Source organism: Halichoeres trimaculatus, unplaced genomic scaffold (genome assembly GCF_033239565.1).
Source record: "Halichoeres trimaculatus isolate MK-OKI-2021-1 unplaced genomic scaffold, fHalTri1.1 fHalTri1_scaffold_9, whole genome shotgun sequence".
NCBI lineage: Eukaryota > Metazoa > Chordata > Actinopteri > Labriformes > Labridae > Halichoeres > Halichoeres trimaculatus.
In genome coordinates, this window is record NW_027437188.1 from 8066885 (window position 1) to 8086288 (window position 19404).

Genomic DNA, 19404 nt, shown 5'->3' on the forward strand with positions numbered 1-19404 from the left:
TTCTCAGTATGCAACGGACCAGTTTACCTGGCATACTGTTTCCCACAATGCACTGCGCTAACGCCGTTTGTCTATGCAGGTGGCAGGTTTTGGTGAATAACTGCCATCTACTGGAATGAGTCAGCATTATAACTACAACACAACACTAATGTTAGCCAGTCTGTGAGATAGAGGTGAAGTGATGCGAAAAAACACTGGTAAATCTTCTCACTTCCAGTCGTAAAAGAGGTTTTTGCTTTTACAAATACATTTGCCCATATAAACAACTAATTCATCAAATGATATAACTTTTGGTGTAAGATTAGAAATCAAAAAGGATGATTCTGCTGTGATATGATTAACAAAATAACTAAAAGGCCGAGATCTGCCCATGGATTGTTTTGTACATTTATAATAAAGGCAAAAAAACATCATCTGTAGCTCTGCTTCTGAAACTGGAAACCAGAGTAGTATACTACAAAACAGACCCAAAAGATCAGTCATACTACATACTACAAGCAAAAGCAATAGGTAGTACGTAGTGCCTACTACATACTACATTCACATGTAGTATGTAGTAAGTGGTTTGGAAAACAGCCAATTTCCTCTAGAAAAAAAAACAAAGAAAGTACAAGATTATTTTTGTTGAGGTAATTAAATTTTGATTTAAAAATTATTAACACCATGTTCCTTTTCTGCCAAGTCTGCCGGGAAATGCTGCTAAAAACTGTGCACTGCAGCTTTAAGTGCACAGCACTTAAGAAACTGTGCACTGCAGCTTTAAGTGCACAGCACTAAAAATGAAGTCAGTCATTTTTTCTTACTGAGGGAACTGATGTTTTTCATAAGTCCTGAAAAATAGAGAGTAAACGTTGCAAACTTTTGTTCTCTAAAAATCTGTTTTACCTTCAGAATGAGGTGAAGATGTGTGGTCAGTAATCTTTTTTTGCTTGTCTTCTGCCTCTACTTTATCTGCTGTGCTACTATCTTGTTGTTGTAATGAAGTAAATATACTGTACTGTGGCAGTTCATTTAGCCAGTCAAAAGGGCAGCTGGGGGGAATTTTGGATCATATTTGTTGCTGTTGTTGTCTTGGTAGGCCTGTTGTTTTATGGGTTTTCTGTCTGTTTTTGCCTGGAGTTAGAAAAACTGGCAGAGTTTGGACCTCTTGTGTTATTATAGAGCACAAATTAAAACATGAACAATACACAGTCGCAAACAGCCAAACACAATACATGGATTGATAAAGCCAGAAACAGAATACAAAAGTTTTTATTTGATTTAAAGTTAAAAATCTCTAACAGCCAATCTGTATTCCAGACTATGTACCACCTAAAAACATCAATAGAAGTTTATTTATAGTGTGGATAAGCTGGTGAGCACTTTGTTGCTTTATGTTCATAAATGCATGTTAGAGTGTTTTAGACTTGTGTTCAGAAATGACAAAGAAAATCCCCTTTACGATGAGGATCATTTTTGTTAGTTTCTGACAACTTTTCTTTAGATTTTGTCTTTTTGTTGTTAGTAACAGTACATAATAAGTTCATCTTTTCAACTTCTCAAAGTTCTGCAGGAAAACTTGCAGAGACTCCACAATAATCTCAAAGATGACTTTTCTAGACATAGTGTAGGAAACTGGAGACTTCAGTTTCTTTGATTGAGGACAGAGAGACGTTTGGGAGACATTGTGTGGTGGGGCTTCTCCTGACCTCGACAAGTGTTCCTGCCTTGTCGTGGGACTACAAACGCTGTATTTACTGCGTGTCTAACAACAACAACAGGATCCAGACCGTGTATCCCCACGGGTACGTTTACATCAGTTACAACAGCCTCTGTACGCCTCTCTGCTGCCCCTCTCACCCCCTCAGGTGCTCTTACTGTTCCCGCCGGAGGATGAGGGTGTATTTTTTTCAGGGGGAAGGGCATGAATGCCCCCGGCTGTGCCCCCATCTCCTCCAACCCCTCCCCATTCTCAGCCAAAGCCCTCTGCAGAGCCTCTTTATGTCCCCCCCCTCCAGCTCCCCCGTGGGGCAGGTGACAGCCCTCTGCTGTGAAGGGCCGAGGGAGCCATGACGGATTCCACAGATGGAGCGTGGAAATCGCCGGCAAAGACCTTCGGCTCTGTGGAGCAACAAAGAGCCTGAGAGTCACAGAGAGAAATATGGCTGGAAAAGAGGGAGAAGGAGAGTGATGGGGAGAAGGGAGACAAAGAGAGGGTGAGGAGGAGGGAGAGAGGAGAGGGAGGAGAAGGTTGTACTTGTTTAAGGAGGGTGGAGTGCAAAAAGTGCGATTTTCAGGGCAAGTCAAGAGTCTGCTGTTGTTTGGCTCGAAGAATCTGCAGCTCTGATTTTAATTCTCACTGTTTTCATTTTTAATTGTGTCCATTTATGACTCCTGTTAGTCAAATTAGCTTATCGTGTTGGAACTTATCAAACTAACAACTCAACAAACTAACAACCGTGACGACTTTCAAGATCTGATTGTATCAGGACCAGACTCCTGAGAGTCCAGAGGTGCCACTCTGTCGCTTCTTTTGAAAAGTTCTCTAGACCCCGGTAGCAGTCATAACCGATAGGTAATTCCAAAGTGATTAAGGATTTTCCCGTCCTCCTCAGCTTTCCCAGGGCACAAATCCCTGTGAAATGCTGAGGAACGTGCATGCTGCTAAAGTCTGAGATGGGGGGGAGAGAAAAAGCATTCCTAGCAGCCCTCCTCCATGCAGGAACTGGAGGGGGAGGCTACAAAAGGCCTCATCTCTTGTTTTTCACCCATCCTGTCCAAAACTCCAAAGCCTCCACAACTCCACACCCCAAATTCCTTCCACTCACCAATCCTGTAACTCCAACATCGTTTGACATGTTGCTGGGTTTGTTGATAGGTTGAGGGGCCTGAACTAGTTTTTGTTTTCAAGAAATCGCTTGAGAAAGTCTCAAAACAGTTTGTATGATTGAAATATTCAGCATTTCTCTACAAACATGAAGACTTATGCAAACTTTTATTCCTACAGTTCTTTAAAAAAATGCTGAACACTCGTTATCTACCAGTGCCCGATGCAGTATATTCAGCAAAAGCTTAGTGCAACGTCTCCATTTCTCCGGCTCCCCCTTTGAAAATATTTTACTTATTGCCTCCCCATGCTTGGATGTTTCTTTACCAATTTGCTGCTAATGCATGTTAAGTTGACTCCCACTGCTATTGGTGTTGCGAGTAGAAAATCGCCAAAGGGGCAGAGAGGATCAGTTTCACATGAGGGGCCCTGAGCTATTTGGATTCTCTTGTATTTTATTGTTGCTTCTGAGGGGGAACTAATACAGTGTTGCACACAAAACTTCCCCAGCACTGAGGGGGAATTAATTAAGTGTAACACAAAAAGTGGGCGCCTTGACTGTGGTGAACCTTAGAAGGGGGCCAATGGAGTGTTTGAAGCAGTGAGTTAAAACCCAAGCTGCTGGTTTATTGAACATAGTCACAATAGTATTAAACTGATCTGAGACAGAGATGAAGAGTAGAGACACAAAAGCTGTCAGGACGTTTAACATCACTGCAGCTCACTCAGGCTGAACATTACAATCAATAATCTATCAAAGTATAGATATACAGCTCTGATTCCAAAAAAGATAGAACATGGTATGGAATGTTAACAGACAGATTTCAATGTTGATAATTCTTGATATTTAATTGAAATAGTGCAAAGGCAGCAAATAAAATGTTGACACTATTTTTTTCTTTTCATGAAAATACAAATTCTTGAGAACTTTGAAGCCAGCATCAAGTTTAAAAAAGTTGTGACGCTTATCGTTAAGCCACTTAAGCACCTGGACTCTTCTACTACTGCGCCATGCTGTTGTATATGTGCAGAATGTAGTTTGTCATTGTCGTCCTTACACATGCAGAGCCTCTCCATGAAAAAGTTGTTGTGATTTTATGTCCATGTAGTGATCTCCACTTGTCTGATAAAAAGGATGAACCATGTCAGTCTTTTAAAGCAGTGCTGCCAAATGACCCAAAAATCCCAGCAATCCAGTGTTGGTTTTAGTCTTGTCTCTTCAGCACAGAGATTTCTCTAGATTCTTATCATCTTTCAATGATGTTATGTACTGTAGATAATAAATAACAATAACAAGCTGTATTTTGATGGGGAACATTGATCTGAGGTTGTTGAACTATTTGCTCACACAGTGACTCACAGGATGGTGTAAAAGACTCAGTGTGTTTGAAAGGACCTTTTACCCAGTCATGTAAAAAACCTGTTGAAAGTTAACCTAATTAATTGAAAGACGACCTCTGAGGCATTTTTGTAGCACAATATACCCTTTTAATGTTTGTATACATTTTTTTAAATTTTTACTTTATTTTATTTTTTCAGTTGTTTTTTTTCTTTTTTCATTTGGCCCTGTATCAACTTTCATAATGCTTGCACTAGACTTATTTTTCCATGAAACAGTTATATATTTTCAAGTAAAATATTTTATATTTTGTCTTTGCACCATTCTCAACCAAATATAACATCGGTATAAATGTGTAATTATCAATGTTTTATATCACTTTCCAACTTTTTGGATCATAGTTCTAGAATAAGTATTTTGTATTTTTGTCAAATAAAACACAAAACAACAACAATGAAAAAACAATCATTAGGTTTGCCAAAAGAAGTGTCATTAAATAACATACTAAAAATCAATCAACAAAATATTTAGTCAAACAATTAAAACTTTAATAGCATTAAACCTTTTGGGGACTTTTTCATTATTGGAAAAAAAAACACACAAAAATGTACAAATTTGGAATTAAAAAGTATCTGAATGATGTAATAAAAAAATCAAAATTTTTAAAAACTTTCCACTCTGGAAGACTGAGTTTGGTTCAGGGCCCTGTTTTTGCCTTGAAGTTATTTTTTCAGTCCTGCACACATCATGGCTGACAGGTTTTGAGTTATGACTCAAACTGTGTAATGATCTCAAATGTAACCTCAAGCTAAACCAGTGCGCCTCATAAGTCACTGAAGTATTCATAAAACCATCCTGAACAGCCTCCCTTTATTTCTCAGTGGTGAGATCTTTCTTCTGGTAGTTCTCAGGCTGACATTTAACTTTATTTATCAGGATAATGGTGAGGTCTGATTGGTTGAATTGTATCTTTCATCATCTCCTGAAAATGTTTTTGCTCCGTTAAGACTTCAAACTCCATCAACTGGTGTTTGAAGACTTAAAGCTGACTCAGTACGATACCTGATTATCAGAGAACTAATTATAGCTGCGTCCACAGGGCCAAACAGTTCATCTTTTACCTCACGGATACCATCTCTATTCACTCACACACACTCAAACACACCAACACACACTCAAAGAATGGCCTCTGGATCCAAATTAGCCTTTTGTGTGGCTTTTAGTCCACCAGTCCCCCTGTGGTGCACTGGGAATCCGGTCTAGTGGGATTATTCCAGAGGCTCAGAATATTTTTATTTCTGAATGGAGGTCTGTTTGTCCAGGAGACCAGGAGGAAGAGCAATGCTTACTGGTGATTGATGTGTGTATGAGCAGGCTTGAGAAAGAAAATGGATCATGTCACTGATTTACAATATTTAACACACAACTCAGCCCTGATCATTGAATGTTGTTGAAGATTGAACTATTTTGTTGTAGCGATTAACTGTGGTTAGTTATGGATGCATTATTCTACATGGGGAAAAAAACAATCTTCCTGCACTTAATGGCAGCACCTGCAGCCAAACCCTTCTGTCTAAATTCTTGCTTGTGTTGTTCGTCGCTGTGGACAAAAGCGTCTGCTAAATGAAACTGTGGAACTGTTTTGTAACCATTTGTTCGTAGAAAAAGAAATATCATCCTACCATTCTTATTTTCCTCTCTATGTGTCTCAACAGCAAGTCACTCTGACGAGGGATCGGACGTGGAGTCAGAACCTGATCTGCCTCTGAAGAGGAAGCAGCGTCGCAGTCGGACCACCTTCACAGCAGAGCAGCTGGAGGAGCTGGAGCGGGCCTTTGAGAGGACCCACTACCCAGACATCTACACCCGGGAGGAGCTCGCACAGAGGGCTAAACTTACCGAGGCTAGAGTCCAGGTACCAGAGTGCAGATGTGAATGCTGTATATCTCTCATCATCTATCTGGAAAATGCCAGGAACTGTAGAGAGATGAAAACAGGTTTTAGCTTGTTAAACACTGGAATTCATATGATTGATTCATCAAAGGGTTTCATAAGATCCAGGGTTGTAAATTTTACTCTGACCTTACAGGGAACAATAAAATCCTTCAACAGAAGTACAAACTAGAAAATATTTAACACTCTGCTCACACTCTCACCTCTGCTTGACTTAACACACAGAATGTGCACAGATGACCCGTCCTCACAGTGAACATCCCTCACACCCTGTGGCTTTATACACCCGGACCATTTAAAGGCAACCTGTAGATCCCTGCTTGCTCTATACACACTGAAACACACATAGGCACACTCATACACACTTCTCACCCTCACTCCCAAGGGCACAATCTGGACTTTCCCTGTTTCTGATCCAGAGTCCAGTAAATTCTCCTCCACAGGCTCCATATGGGAAGTGGAAGCAAGCCCAGCATGAGGCCCCTCCATATGGACACTGCATGTCACACACACACACAGTGCAACGAGCCATGATACACTTCACACACACATGGACACACTTTTTTTTTCTCACATTATCTCTCACCGTCCTCTTCAGCCTCACACCGTGACAAGACTTTGAGCTCTTCAGCTGATTTTAATGTGTTTTTGTGTTAAAACATGCAAAATCAAAAGATATCCTTGAGTTGTTGCTCTGGGGTAAAAACTCTCCTAATCCAACAGTGAGGTCGTGTGAGATTTCTGTGTTCACATGTCTTAACCATCTGCATCGTTTCTGTCTCAGGTTTGGTTCAGCAACAGGCGAGCGAGGTGGAGGAAACAAGCAGGGGCAAATCAACTGATGGCATTTAATCACCTGATCCCAGGCGGTTTCCCTCCCTCAGCCATGTCCAGCATCCCCCCTTACCAGCTCTCTGACACCACCTATCCGCCCTCTTCTATAGCGCAAGGTAAGAGAGAAAAACAGCCAGAGGAAAGATCAAATTTTATTCTGCAATATCAGTTTTGTGAGCCTAGGATTTGTTCATCATTGCAAATAAATATCTTAAGAAGAATAAGATTGAAGTTTGGTTCGTGATTTTTGCTTGGTCCAATTATGTGTGGTTATCACAGAGAGATATTATCATTTAGCTAATATTCATTGATTACATTTTACAACTGCAGTAACTCAGGGAAAATTAGTCAATGTGGTTTAACTAATTTGCAGGTCTGGATAAGCACAGGAAAAGGAAACAGGGTATGAAATTTTGTCAGGGACTTCATTAATTTTCTGCTGCTACTAAAGTCGCCCAGTGTGTGTCAGAGTGACCAGACCAGAGTGAGTTTTACTGGGTTCCAAAGTCAGACAAGAAGGTACATTTATGTTCAGAAATGAACAAAACAGCCTTGTATTGTTTACTCATGCCTCATCCAGACATTCACTGCCAGAACGCAAAACAACAAAATAAATATTGGGCCTGTCTGGTGCTGACTAGGCTCAGCAGTGATTCAGGCTGTTTGTTGCGGTTTTCATAGTGACAGTAGCTTAACTGGGCATAGGACCTCTGTTAAAGGCAGCTAGATCTTTTCTGAAACTATTCAGCTTTTTTGTAAATAAAATCAGAAAAAAACACACTCTCTCATTATTAATTTATATCATGCAGAAAAATTGCTATGCAGCAGTAGGTTCTCAGGTTAGGTAGAGGTGTAGAGAGGTAGAGATGCCAGCAACGGGCAAATACTTGGTGATCCAGTCTACAGCTAGCATAAGAAAAAAACAACAACAACAACAAAAAACAATGTTGTGCAGTTAATGAAAATATATTGATAGCCAGAATGTAAACAAAGAATTTACATGGATACAGGTAAAAAGATGGACCTTTATAGCCATGGACCCTCGTTTAACTAATGCTAAATGTGGTTTAAAAAAATCAACTAAGATTCTGAATTATGAAGTTTAAAAAAATCAAAACATGCAGCAACTTTAGTTTGAAAAGTGAGGGATATTAAATGGTGTTACAAAAAACATTAAAACGCCATTTCAGGCTGATCTTTAACAATTTAGATAGTTTTTAAAATACCTTAAACATTGCATGAGGATGATGTATGGAATAATTAATTTGACACACAGGTTTTCAAAAAGTGAAATATATTTTGCCAGTAATTTAGTCGTAAGTGCATTTTGTTTTGATTGAATTGTTACATTTTTCACTCTTGTCTAATAACTTTTCCCTGTATGTTTTGAAAGTGTCGGACCCCCCCAGCACAGTGCATCGACCACAGCCTCTCCCTCCTTCCTCAGGCCACCAAGCTTCAGGTGGAGGTGGGCAGGGAGAAGGAGGCTCCGCTTACTGCCTTGCCTCTGGACGTCACTCCTTCTCAGGCTACTCGGACAGCTTTGTGAGCCCCGGAGGACCCGCCAATCCCATGAACCCGGCCATCGGAAACGGACTCTCCCCACAGGTGTGACGACTGCGGAAAAGATGTTTTTAAGCTGCTTAAAGACAATGTGAAAAAAAAAAGAAACCCAGTGATGGAAAAAAGACATTAAAAAACAGCTGATAGTTCTGCCAAAATAAAAGTCTCTCATTTAAAGATTTTTCTCCAAGAAGAAGGTGAAATATATCAGATGGAGAAGGGGGAAACATATCTGCAATCCTTCTAACTGTGATTTTAAAGTATGAAACTACAAGCTGTTTTATTTTTTTGAAAACAGTGTTTTATTTTGAAAGCTTTAACACTTGTGTGTTTGACAGTTCAAGCCTCTAGAGACAAAGATAATTTTACTCGCTAGATAACACCGGTAATGTGCCATGCCAAAGCCAGGGCAAGAAGCAGAGTTCAACTTAATTTCAAAGAGTTTAGATACAAAATATTTACCTGGTCTGACACACAGCTCCAGATGAATACATCAGCAGCTTTACAAAGTCAGACTCTCAGGTGTGAAGTATAACAATGTGCACACTTACATCCTCACGATCCACCAGCTCTACCCTCTGCAGTCACACACTCCTGTGCACTGCTGGAGGAGAAAAGTGAGGAGACTCCACAAGGACACAGGACAATTGAGTGTGTGACAAATGAGAGGAGAAAAGACAATTACAGCCAATTATCCAGGCATGAAGTCCCAAGGTCTCTGCACCTACATGGAGGGTACAAGAGACACACAAGAGAGGAGATGGAGGAAAGAAAGAAAGAGGGAGAGAGACCCTAACAGGCAGAAAATGAGATTTCAGCTTGGCGCAGGCGGACTCCTTAGAGAGCGGGCCGCAGCCGTGTGAAGACAGAAACACATTTGCACGAATGCTCGTAGCTCAGCATAATTACAGAGACACGCACACGTATAGAAGTGTAGAAAATTGATCAACTGCATGACGTTTGGAGGATCAGTTAAGGATTTTGCAACATCTTTTGCACAAATATTACACGACATGGTTGAGCAGCATAGCTAAGTCAACTTCTCAACCTTCTGTTTAGATTAGAAGATTGAATACTGCACTTTCTTTTATTTTTTACACTGCAGAGGGCTAAGGAGCAGTTCTGATTTGCAAACAGGTTCATACTTATTTTACTTTAAGCTGTATTAATACATGTTTTCTGAGAGAAGCCCGTAAAGTGTGTCCTTTTCTCTTTTACATGCTTTTAAACACAGACACTGAGCTGCATGCATAAAACATGAACAAACTAAGTGAACACACTTTACAACCATAGGTGCAGCTAGATTCATGGTCAGGTTTAAGTGCACAAATACACACATGTGCATGCACACACACACACACACACACTGTTTGATTATATTACAGCCATAAGGGGAGTTTCCTCATGATTGCATTCTTCAAATGTTTGCTTCAACAGTCCTACATCTGAAAGCAAACTTTCTAATTTATTTGTGTATATTTCTTACAGCAGCAGAGGAATGTTCTGTCTCATATGTTTTCCTCTAAATCCCGACATTCTTCCTCGCTAACTCCTTGACGCTCCGATTAAGGCCTCTGGCGACAACAGCGCTCCGATATGAAACATTCTGGATGTCCTGGCCAGCAGGCATTTCAGGAAGCTCAGGGGAAAGAGAGGGATGATGGGTAGAGTTTGGGTTCGAGAGATAAGCTGAAAAACAGAAGCAAGAAAGTGGACAAGCTCAAAATGGTCGTTTCATGAGCATGTTTCCCTGCTCTCTGTGGTTTGTTTAAGCGTATCCTGACTCTCTTTCAAACCAAACCCTGTGTGCAGGTTAATTCTGAGGGAAAATGTTACCGGGCATGAGAGGAAACACAACTCCCCTCTCCAAATCAACATGGACTCCTCCGTTCACCTCCCTTACTTGGGAAATGATTTAAGCAGGACCATGTGTGTGTGTGGATGTAGAATAATATGTCACTTAGAGGGCCGAGAGGACCAAAAGAGCAGCGTACCTGCTTCTTATTAGAACAACTGAGGAGCCCAAGGGCCTTTGCTCTGTGTGGAAGGAGGCGGGATGTGATACATTTTAGAGGTAGCAGGTCGAGTTGGAGTTACTTTTCTAAGTGATAAGAGCAGCCTCGATTTCTTGTTAATGGTTAACTGAGCACTTTGATGATGGACAGGTAAATCCAGCCAGCGCTGAAGGAGGGGGTCGATGGTATCGGCTCTGTTTTGAAACCAGTTGAAACGCAGTGCCCCACGGCTCTTTTCCGTCCTTTAGCTGGCCAAAGAATATTCTCCCCCCAAATTTGATTATCTGGTCGCTAATAAAGAACAGGTCAAGAGCTAACGGCTTCCTCAAACTGCAAATCTATTCTGTAGTCGAACAGAGCCCAGCTCACACAGACCTTCCTTTCTGTGTTATCTTTGTCAGCATATCTTTCTCTGAGATAACTTATCATGTGCCATGGGTTTTTTGGAGCAGTGTCAAAAAGGAATTTAAGAATAAGTGGAGCCGTGGATCTGAGACAAATTGCTTAATTCTTCCTCTCTGGTGCTATCTCTGTCTAGGACCGGCTTGCAGGGAGCCTTTTGATGTCCGCGACAGGGGGATTTCCTATGTGTGTCTGAGAGTGTGTCTTTGTTCACGTATTACACACAACCCTGTGCTTGTACACTTAAACTAAGTGATACTTAATGTGTTATTAATCCTTGTTGGAAACTTAAAGCACAATAGAAAACATGTCTGTCACTTAAAGACTCAAAAAACTTTGAAAAGACTCCAGTTTAAGATCCTCAGACACTGAAAGACATTTCAATTCTTTGGAAAAGATTAGCAGAGAATCAGTATTTCATTCCACACAGCTGCTGTGTTTAATGTGCAGGGGTTTTCTTTATTATTATTTTTTGTTTTTGTTGTTTTTGGTCATAGTTACAAAGTAAAAGGCTCTAAGCAAAGAGTTTCCCTTTTTTCTACTTCAACTTTCACCACTCACCTGGAGCTAACTGTTTCAGTGCTAACATCGTGTCTTCCTGATATGTGAATGCCCAAAGTGTCCTTAGCTTCCCTCTTAATCATTTCAAAGAATTTATTTGAGAGAAGTCTTTAAAGTTAAAGCATTTGTGAGGTTTTGTTTTATCGTCACAACAAGACAACAAAAAGTCTCACTTTGGAGACGTCTGGCAACATTTTAAACCCTCCTGGATTTAAAATATACAAAAAATTGTTGCGCTTATGTCATGGTTTTATCCTGACATTGCATAACTGTAACAGTAAAAAACTTGCTACAAAAAAAGAATAAAACTCCCACTTTGTACCAACTGAGTTTACGTTTAAGATTTAGTCTGATTAGCTTAATTAAACATCACAAATTACTGTGATGACCTTCTGCCTGTTTATCACAACTATACTGAGTCTGCATGAGTGTGAAACAGATGCAGTTTCAAGAACATAAAAATATCCGCACTTTGATAAAATAAAACTTGTTGTGTAAGACTTATTAAACTTTGAATTCTTTCATTAACTCCATCAGGTGATGGGTCTTCTCAACCCAGGCGGCGTCCCACATCAGCCCCAAAGCGACTACGCCATCTCCCCCCTCACAGGTGGCCTCGAGCCCCCTGCCGGCATGGCCGCCAGCTGCAGCCAGCGTATGGACCACATCAAGGGCCTGGAGGGTCTCACCAGTGTTCCCTCCATGTCAGCACTGCCCTCCCTGCCCAGCTCCCAGTCCTACTGCCCCCCTTCCTACAGCTCGCCGGGGTACACTGTAGACCACGTGGCGTCCTACCAGTACGGCCAGTACGGACAAAGTAAGGTCAATAAACCTCACGTTTTTATCCAAGCACCACACCAGACATGCATGAAAAAATAAAACAATAACAAATAATGAAATAACAGATAACTCTACGTTACTAACACATGAAAAAACAGCATGAGAGGAAGTTTGCAAAACAGGGAAAGCCGGTTGAACTCAAGAAGCAAGTAAGTTGAAAACAAAGAGATTTAGAGAAAAATATTTAGTTTATAATTCCAAGAATATGTAAATAAACATTTTTAAATCTGTTCTTTCTTATCACAAAAAAAAAATCTCCATCCATATTTATTTTAAGACTCTGTTAAGCTGAAAAGTGCCACACTTGACAATTGCCTACTCTTAAATTGAGGTAACAATAAGGACGTATGATCTACCGTTTCATTCCTAATGTAAACACAGGTATACTCCTGGTAGAGCTTACTGAAACATACTCTGGGTGTTTCAATCTACACCGCCAAGAAAGAATGTTGTTCATTTATCTTGAGCTACGAGATTGAAATCTTAATCTTCACAGAAACAAAAACAGTAGCTGGTAAATACACATGGTGGCTTCAGTATATGAGCCAAAAGTGTGGGGGAGCAGAAGTATCAAATATCATAAAGTCGCATATCAATAAACTACAAATCTGAACTAAAATATAAAGAGCCATTAGATACCACAGCTTCCATAATACATCATATGACTGCATTAGTAATGGCTGGAGCTAATGTGTTATCTTTAGGTGATGTTTATTGTGTTAGCCTGTGGACATTCAATTTCTTCACTTGTTCAGCAAGAAGTGAAACCTACGTGTGAATCAGGAAGTAACAGTGACTCTTCTCTAGCTGAACTCTTTTTGTGTCAGAATAACGGTGTATTCTCCTGCAGATTGATCATTCTTCATACTAACTTTTTTTTTAAACAAACTACTTCTGATTCAGTGGAATCTGAGAAACAGAAAAACAAAATGACACAACTTTTGTGACGGTGTTCACAACAGAAACCCTGCATCCAACAATTTTCACTGTACGCTGTATCACAGGCTTCATTAAACTAATAGCACTTGAGCTTGTTTTAAAGATCTTCATGTTGTCAACATCCCAGGCAGCTTGCAGCGCCACATGCTTCTGCAGCCTTTCAACATGCCTCTACATTAATCTGTAGAGTTGCTGTCATTAAAAACTAGATTGATTTCCTTAATTTGGGGGGATCAAGGATCGGCCTATCCTTACATGTGAAACTGATCTTATATACCTCTGAGAAGGTCCGACAGCCAGCCATTGTTACTTTTTGCTCTGAGACACAAAACTCAGGACACTTTATTGGTTGTTTTAGTTAAAACATAAAGGCTTTATTGTTTCACAGAAATTATTCAATGATTTTCAATAAAACAAGATTGGAACATAGAAGGTATATGCTGTCAGTTATAAAAAATAAAAATCTGTATCAACCCATAACAGTACTTTTAAGGATCTGTGATTGGCCAGAAAACTGTGATCCGTGCACCCTTACAAATAATCAGACATTCAGACAACACTGCAGCTGAGGGTTTAAAGTGAAGGACACATACGCCTCAGTTTTACACTCATCAGCACCTGTTGTCATTTGTCACGTTGCTCTTGGCAGAATTAATGTTTAGATCAAGTTTTATTTGTAAATAAAACAAAGACTTAATACCTAATCCAGAATTTAATATAAATGACCTATTCTTAAGCCTTCCATTGCTTTTGTGGCTCTCACACTTGCTTACTCGACTGAAACAACTCTCTGAGGAGAGTTATGACCAACAGAATAAAAAAAATTCTCAGACCATAAACCACCACAGCCACTGGTTGTACTTTTTAATCTTTGACCACAAACAACCCGCTGGCCCATCCTGCTTCTTGGTAGAAACCGCTGACTGCTGACCTTTCATTTGTTTTCAGTGGAGGAATAAAGAAGAAACCATCTGAACTGAGTCAACCGATTCTGGTAGTCCAGTGCCCTGACACGCTTAACATGTGACCGCACATTCCTAGCTTTGATTCCACAAATGGAAAAAAAAAGCAGTTGTGCGACTTCTTTTTCTGGGTCCAATCATGCCATCTCAAGTGTTGGGTTTAATTGTGCAGATCTGATTCCTTCGATGAAGCGATCAGCCGGGAACTGATACTGAGATCTGCGGTTTGGTGCTCTGAAGAGTCAGCTTCCATCAGGGGAAAGCAGCGCCCGTCTAGTCCTCCGTGTGCTGTCAGAGATTACCTACCTGTGTATCAGTGAGAGGCTCTTTTCACTTCACATTATTGTTACTTTAAGGGTTAAAATCAACATCAAAGAAGCCTCTAACAAAACGTTGGAAACAGCGTCGTTCTCAGTCACCGCATGATTACAGCGGCCGCCGTTTCCAATTTTTGGTCTTTAGGGGGTTGACCAATCAGGTTCATCCAGTGACCTTGTGGCAACCTCTAGACAACCCTTCGAGGAGCATGGCAGCAATCCAGTGAGTCTGACAGCGGCAAGTATCAAATGAATATCAGCTCAATATGCGAGAGAAGCAAATGTCTAATGAAATATCTCGGTGAAATATCTCAGACTGAACAGAATTAAGAATTAGGGCGGTGCAGACACAAAACCTTGGGCATATGACTTTGTGCATGTGCATACACACAAGCTAAAAATGTACCCACAAGGACAGCACATGGACCCACACACACCTCTATAATGCTACAGACCCGTGCAGTCCATCTTGATGTGATTAATCAGTGCGACTGGATAGCCGGTGTGCGGTTGGGTTTGGAGCGGCAGAGGAAAGGTCCTTTCTGGGGGTGGATGGATCCTAATAGCCTCTGGCAGGGCAGCTATTAGAAACAGGTGCTGGCTCTGAGGTCAGCTGGGGAAGCAGGGCTGGATAGAGCTGCTCCAGGTTCCTGTTTAAGAGGTGGTGAGCTACAAGTTCTGCTGATGACACGTCAGGTCTGGAAACTACGTTGATAATCCATGAAGTACCCTTTTGTTTTTTAGGTCATGTCTGTGTTGCTTAGCACACGTCACAGAGGTGTTTATACACAGAGCTCACCTGCCAACAAGTACGTTAAGCTCTCAATCAAGTGCTGTCAATCCTTTTGGAAACTCTGTTGTGGAGTGTCTTTGAGCCACGGCTGCAGTCAAAACTTCCACTGACAGCACAAGTCTTCCAAGAACCAGAGGCATAAAACCATCGACTGTATAAAATATGAATTCAACTTCAGTGACGCGACTGAAAAGTTTCTGAAGAAGCACTGTGACCAAATAATGACAGTTGCCAAATTAGAAATGCTGACTTTAACCAATCTGGGTGGGCAGAGCGGTGGAGTTGGGTCTCATGTCATCCGGCGAACAACAAAAATGCTCCTACCTGTCAATCAAATCAGCTACACCTCCTGTTTTGTCAAATCAAAACCACAGACTGTATAAAACATGGACGTAGCCTGTGACGTCACCCGTCTGTTCCTGAAACAGTGAAATGAAGCTAATCTGCGGACGCAGCCACATTGGTTATGACGCTTGTTGCGAGGCCCTGTCGGAACAGCTATAGGGTGCCTACCAGTCACGTGACCTGAGCTGTGTCTTTGATTGGACAATCAAACGACCCTAATGACCTCTAAACTGTCAAGTTAGAAAAAAATTTCACCCACTGTAGAGTGTGTGCTGATAGTAAAATCAGTGTTTTAGACCCAAGCTGTTTTTTTAACCAGGCTGTAAGTATGTTTTTAATGCCATAAAGTCTGTTTTTTTGGCTGGGTGTGTACATGGCTTCTGGTCTTTCTGCAGCCAGCCTCAAGCGGATTCTCAACGAACAGCGACTTTTAGCACTTCAGCATAGGCTTCAGTTTTACTAACCGGATGTTGCCCCTTGATTTAACCCTATGACTCTAATATCATACATAACCACAACTCATTTTTTTTATAATTATATTGTTTTAATAATTACCATGCTGCAGTCATTTCACTGATTTTGTTTGTTTGTTTGTTTGTTTTTAAAGGGACTGCATTACTTTTTGCACTTTCATGTCAACTTTGTTCTTCAACACCAACAATTTTCATCTAAATAAATATATAAGTTGAAGAGCAAACTGTAATCCTTAGAGGTCAATAGAGAGTGCCAAAACATAACATTAAGTAAATTCAAGTGACTTTGATATGTTGAAGAAGTTTCTTCCAGTAGATGTTTTCTATTCTATGCTCTTTTGCTCTCTGTGATTGGTACTGGATCTACCTTTTTCAAAAGCAGAATTCTTAATCAGTTAATCAAAATTAGTTTTAGTTTAGTTTTGATAAATACAAATTGAGATTAAATATAGTTGAGAAAATAGCAAATGATTTGATTAAATTTAGAAAGAAAGACTAAATGTCAACAATAAGTGTCAATTAATGCAACAAATTCCCATTAAAGGGGCAACAGTTCAGCTCAGTGGAACAGAGGCCATGCCCCTCATTGCAGCAGACCCTGGTTTTACTCAAGACCATGACACGCTGTCCCTTAGCTGATAAAGACAAACATGCCTTGAAAAAAATCAACTGAGAGACATTAATAAAAGAAAATTTCATTACGTCTGTTATGTTATTTCTGAAATTGTTTTTTGTTTTTGATCGTTTTTCAGGGCTTGATTTTACAACTTCAAAATATCACATGGTCTACATTTTATTGGCTTAATCTGCAATTTTTTAGACTTCATTTGTTCAATATTTACTTCTGCTAGGACGACTTGATGAAAAATACTTGTCTTCAGAATCTCTTTTGTTAATCTGAGTAGATGAAGCAAAGGATTAAACTTTGCAATCAAAAAGGAGCAACTTATCAAACACATTAGATTAGCCCATGATTCAACCAGTTCTAATTTTTACAAATCACCAAAAAAGTTTTATGATGACACTGAACAGGTTTAGGAAGTGCAGAACAATCTTCTTCATGGTCTTAACTTTCTAAACTGGGGACTTCACTTGACTCATGTCTCCATCCACTGTCTTTATACTGCAACCGTTGTTAGCATATGCTGTGTTAACAATAGCCATGTGTTAGCAGACCAAGGCTAAAACATGTGCCTTTGATTTACCACAGCTATACATCTCTTTTATCATCCTTCCACATTTTTTTCAGGCGATGTTTTTAATGTTTCCTCTTCTTCTTCTGCACAGGTGCCCTTTCTTATCTGAGGCCTGAGATCACCTGATCCTTAGACTCCACAGAGGGATGTTAGTGTGTACAGCCATGGAAATCCTCCATTATTTGGACCAAAATTTTGCCCCAGTTTACCAGGAAATGTTCTCAATGTGGACTGACATTTTATTAATTCTTTTTGGAATGAAAATGAAAAAAAGAAGGGACCAGGAGAAGGACTATCAGACCAAAAACTGTGTGACTTTGATCATTAAACATCGGTGATGAAGATGATGAGAGATATCGGGGCTTTGTGCAGTCGCTACAGAGGAGTTTAGATCATCTACAGCATCATCTGCCGTCACAGACTTCAAGCCTTTGAGATGGTGCTTGAAGCAGCCTGTTTACATATCCAAGGGCCACAGGAGAACATGTAGAATCTCCAAATGAGTCCCTGAACTGTATCTGCAGACTGAGGAGGAGAAGAGGGCTTCGTTGATCTCTTTTCATTTATTTGGAGAGAAATTCCTCAGACAGAGCAAACAAACCCGAACAAACAACTCTGGGTTTTATTGTATCCAAAACTCTGATGTACAACCCAGCTGTACTGCAGAGAGAGCTCTTCAAACATTCCTCCTCCCCTCCCCGTCTCCTTCCCTTCGTCTCACTCTCTCTGTCTCATTGATGTTTTGGGAAGGAGAGGCAGGGACCCCGGCCTTTTGTAGTTTTTTAAAGAGGAACTCAGAAGAGGTCAGAGGGTGACTTTAGGGAAAGTGACAGATGAGAGAGTAGTCGAGGAGAGAAGTGGCTTTAAAAGGGAGGGGGTGGGGGCGGGATAGGCAAGATCGATCACAGGGTTTAAAAAAACCTTTAAAGATCCTCTCCCAGCGAGAAAAAGCCACTGGGTCACAAGTCACGACCGAGAGACACTCGAGAAAGCAAGAGTCCAAGAGAGCAGAGACAGACTTTCTCCCAGCTGACCAGAAGTGCAATATCACATATCTCAGAGCCTCCTTCAAAAACAATAAAAGAACGAAACGTGCCTCTTCAAAGTCTTATGAAACGCTCTGGATCCTCTCTGGATCTTATTGGAAGGTTTGCAAAGGAGCAACACATGTGCCTTTGAAGGCTTTCAGGTCCAAAACAAATAAGAAACATTGTTAATATCGCTGCAAGACACTGAGGGGACCACATTTGCAAGTCATGAGGAGAAGTATTAATCAAGGGAGGGAATGCCAATGTAAACAGAGAGCAGGAATGATAAAGCCAAAAGTGATTTTATTTTATTTTTCTATGTTGCTTGGGACCAGTTTGCAGAAAATAATGATTTTACACATTTTGGACATATTTATTGTCACAAATGTTCTGCATTGGTTCATTTCTTAAATTCCCCTCCGTGTACAAGTGAGGATACCTTATCCATCACGTCTTAGCGTAACAGAGAGTCATCAGAAGCTCTTCTGTTCTGTATATCTGTTTATGTTAGAAAAAGCAGTCCTTTTCATTCCTTTGGTATATTTTTTGTATTATTGGACGAAGCAATATGACGTAACGTCATGTGTATGAGCGCATTATCTCTACTATTTATAATAAAATAAACTGAAAATAGTTGCTGTTTGTGTTGTGTCCTTTCAGCTGCTGGTTATCTTTAAAAGAACTCTTTGTGTTTATTTTTTGTCACAACACAAGAAGAAACAGAAAACGAGTGACTGTGATTCACTCTGGAGAAGAATCCAATTCAGAGACAAATGTGTACTTTTGAAGACACTCATGTGAAGCCTCCACCCAAAATAGTCCGAGCCAAATGGAGATCACCAGACATTATTTGACACCAAACACAACAGGCTTTCTCACGGATGGTTGTAAACGCCCGGACATCTGCATTGGTGAGTATTAATACCCTTGCTGGCCTCTGCTACTGTAACAAACTGACTTTTGTTTAACAACCTCTACAAGCCTTCAAGCGTTTTGGACAAACACCCCCTCCGAAAAACTCTGCAACCCATCCACCCT

General features: G+C 40.5%; 1 protein-coding gene across 4 annotated transcripts in view; it reads left to right on the forward strand.

Moving 5' to 3' along the window:
• pax3b (paired box 3b) overlaps nt 1-18963 on the forward strand; it is a 32996-nt gene extending 14033 nt beyond the window's left edge. For 2 of the 4 annotated variants that reach the window (XM_074680317.1, XM_074680319.1), the window contains exons 5-9: nt 5861-6060; nt 6883-7048; nt 8326-8540; nt 12011-12295; nt 17430-18963. In XM_074680317.1, the coding sequence (XP_074536418.1) occupies nt 5861-6060; nt 6883-7048; nt 8326-8540; nt 12011-12295; nt 17430-17447 (884 nt within the window). In that variant the 3' untranslated portion in view covers nt 17448-18963. The remainder of the gene's footprint in view (nt 1-5860; nt 6061-6882; nt 7049-8325; nt 8541-12010; nt 12296-17429) is intronic. The other 2 variants (XM_074680316.1, XM_074680318.1) reach the window with 1 other exon arrangement.
• The last annotated feature ends 441 nt before the right edge of the window (nt 18964-19404 follow it).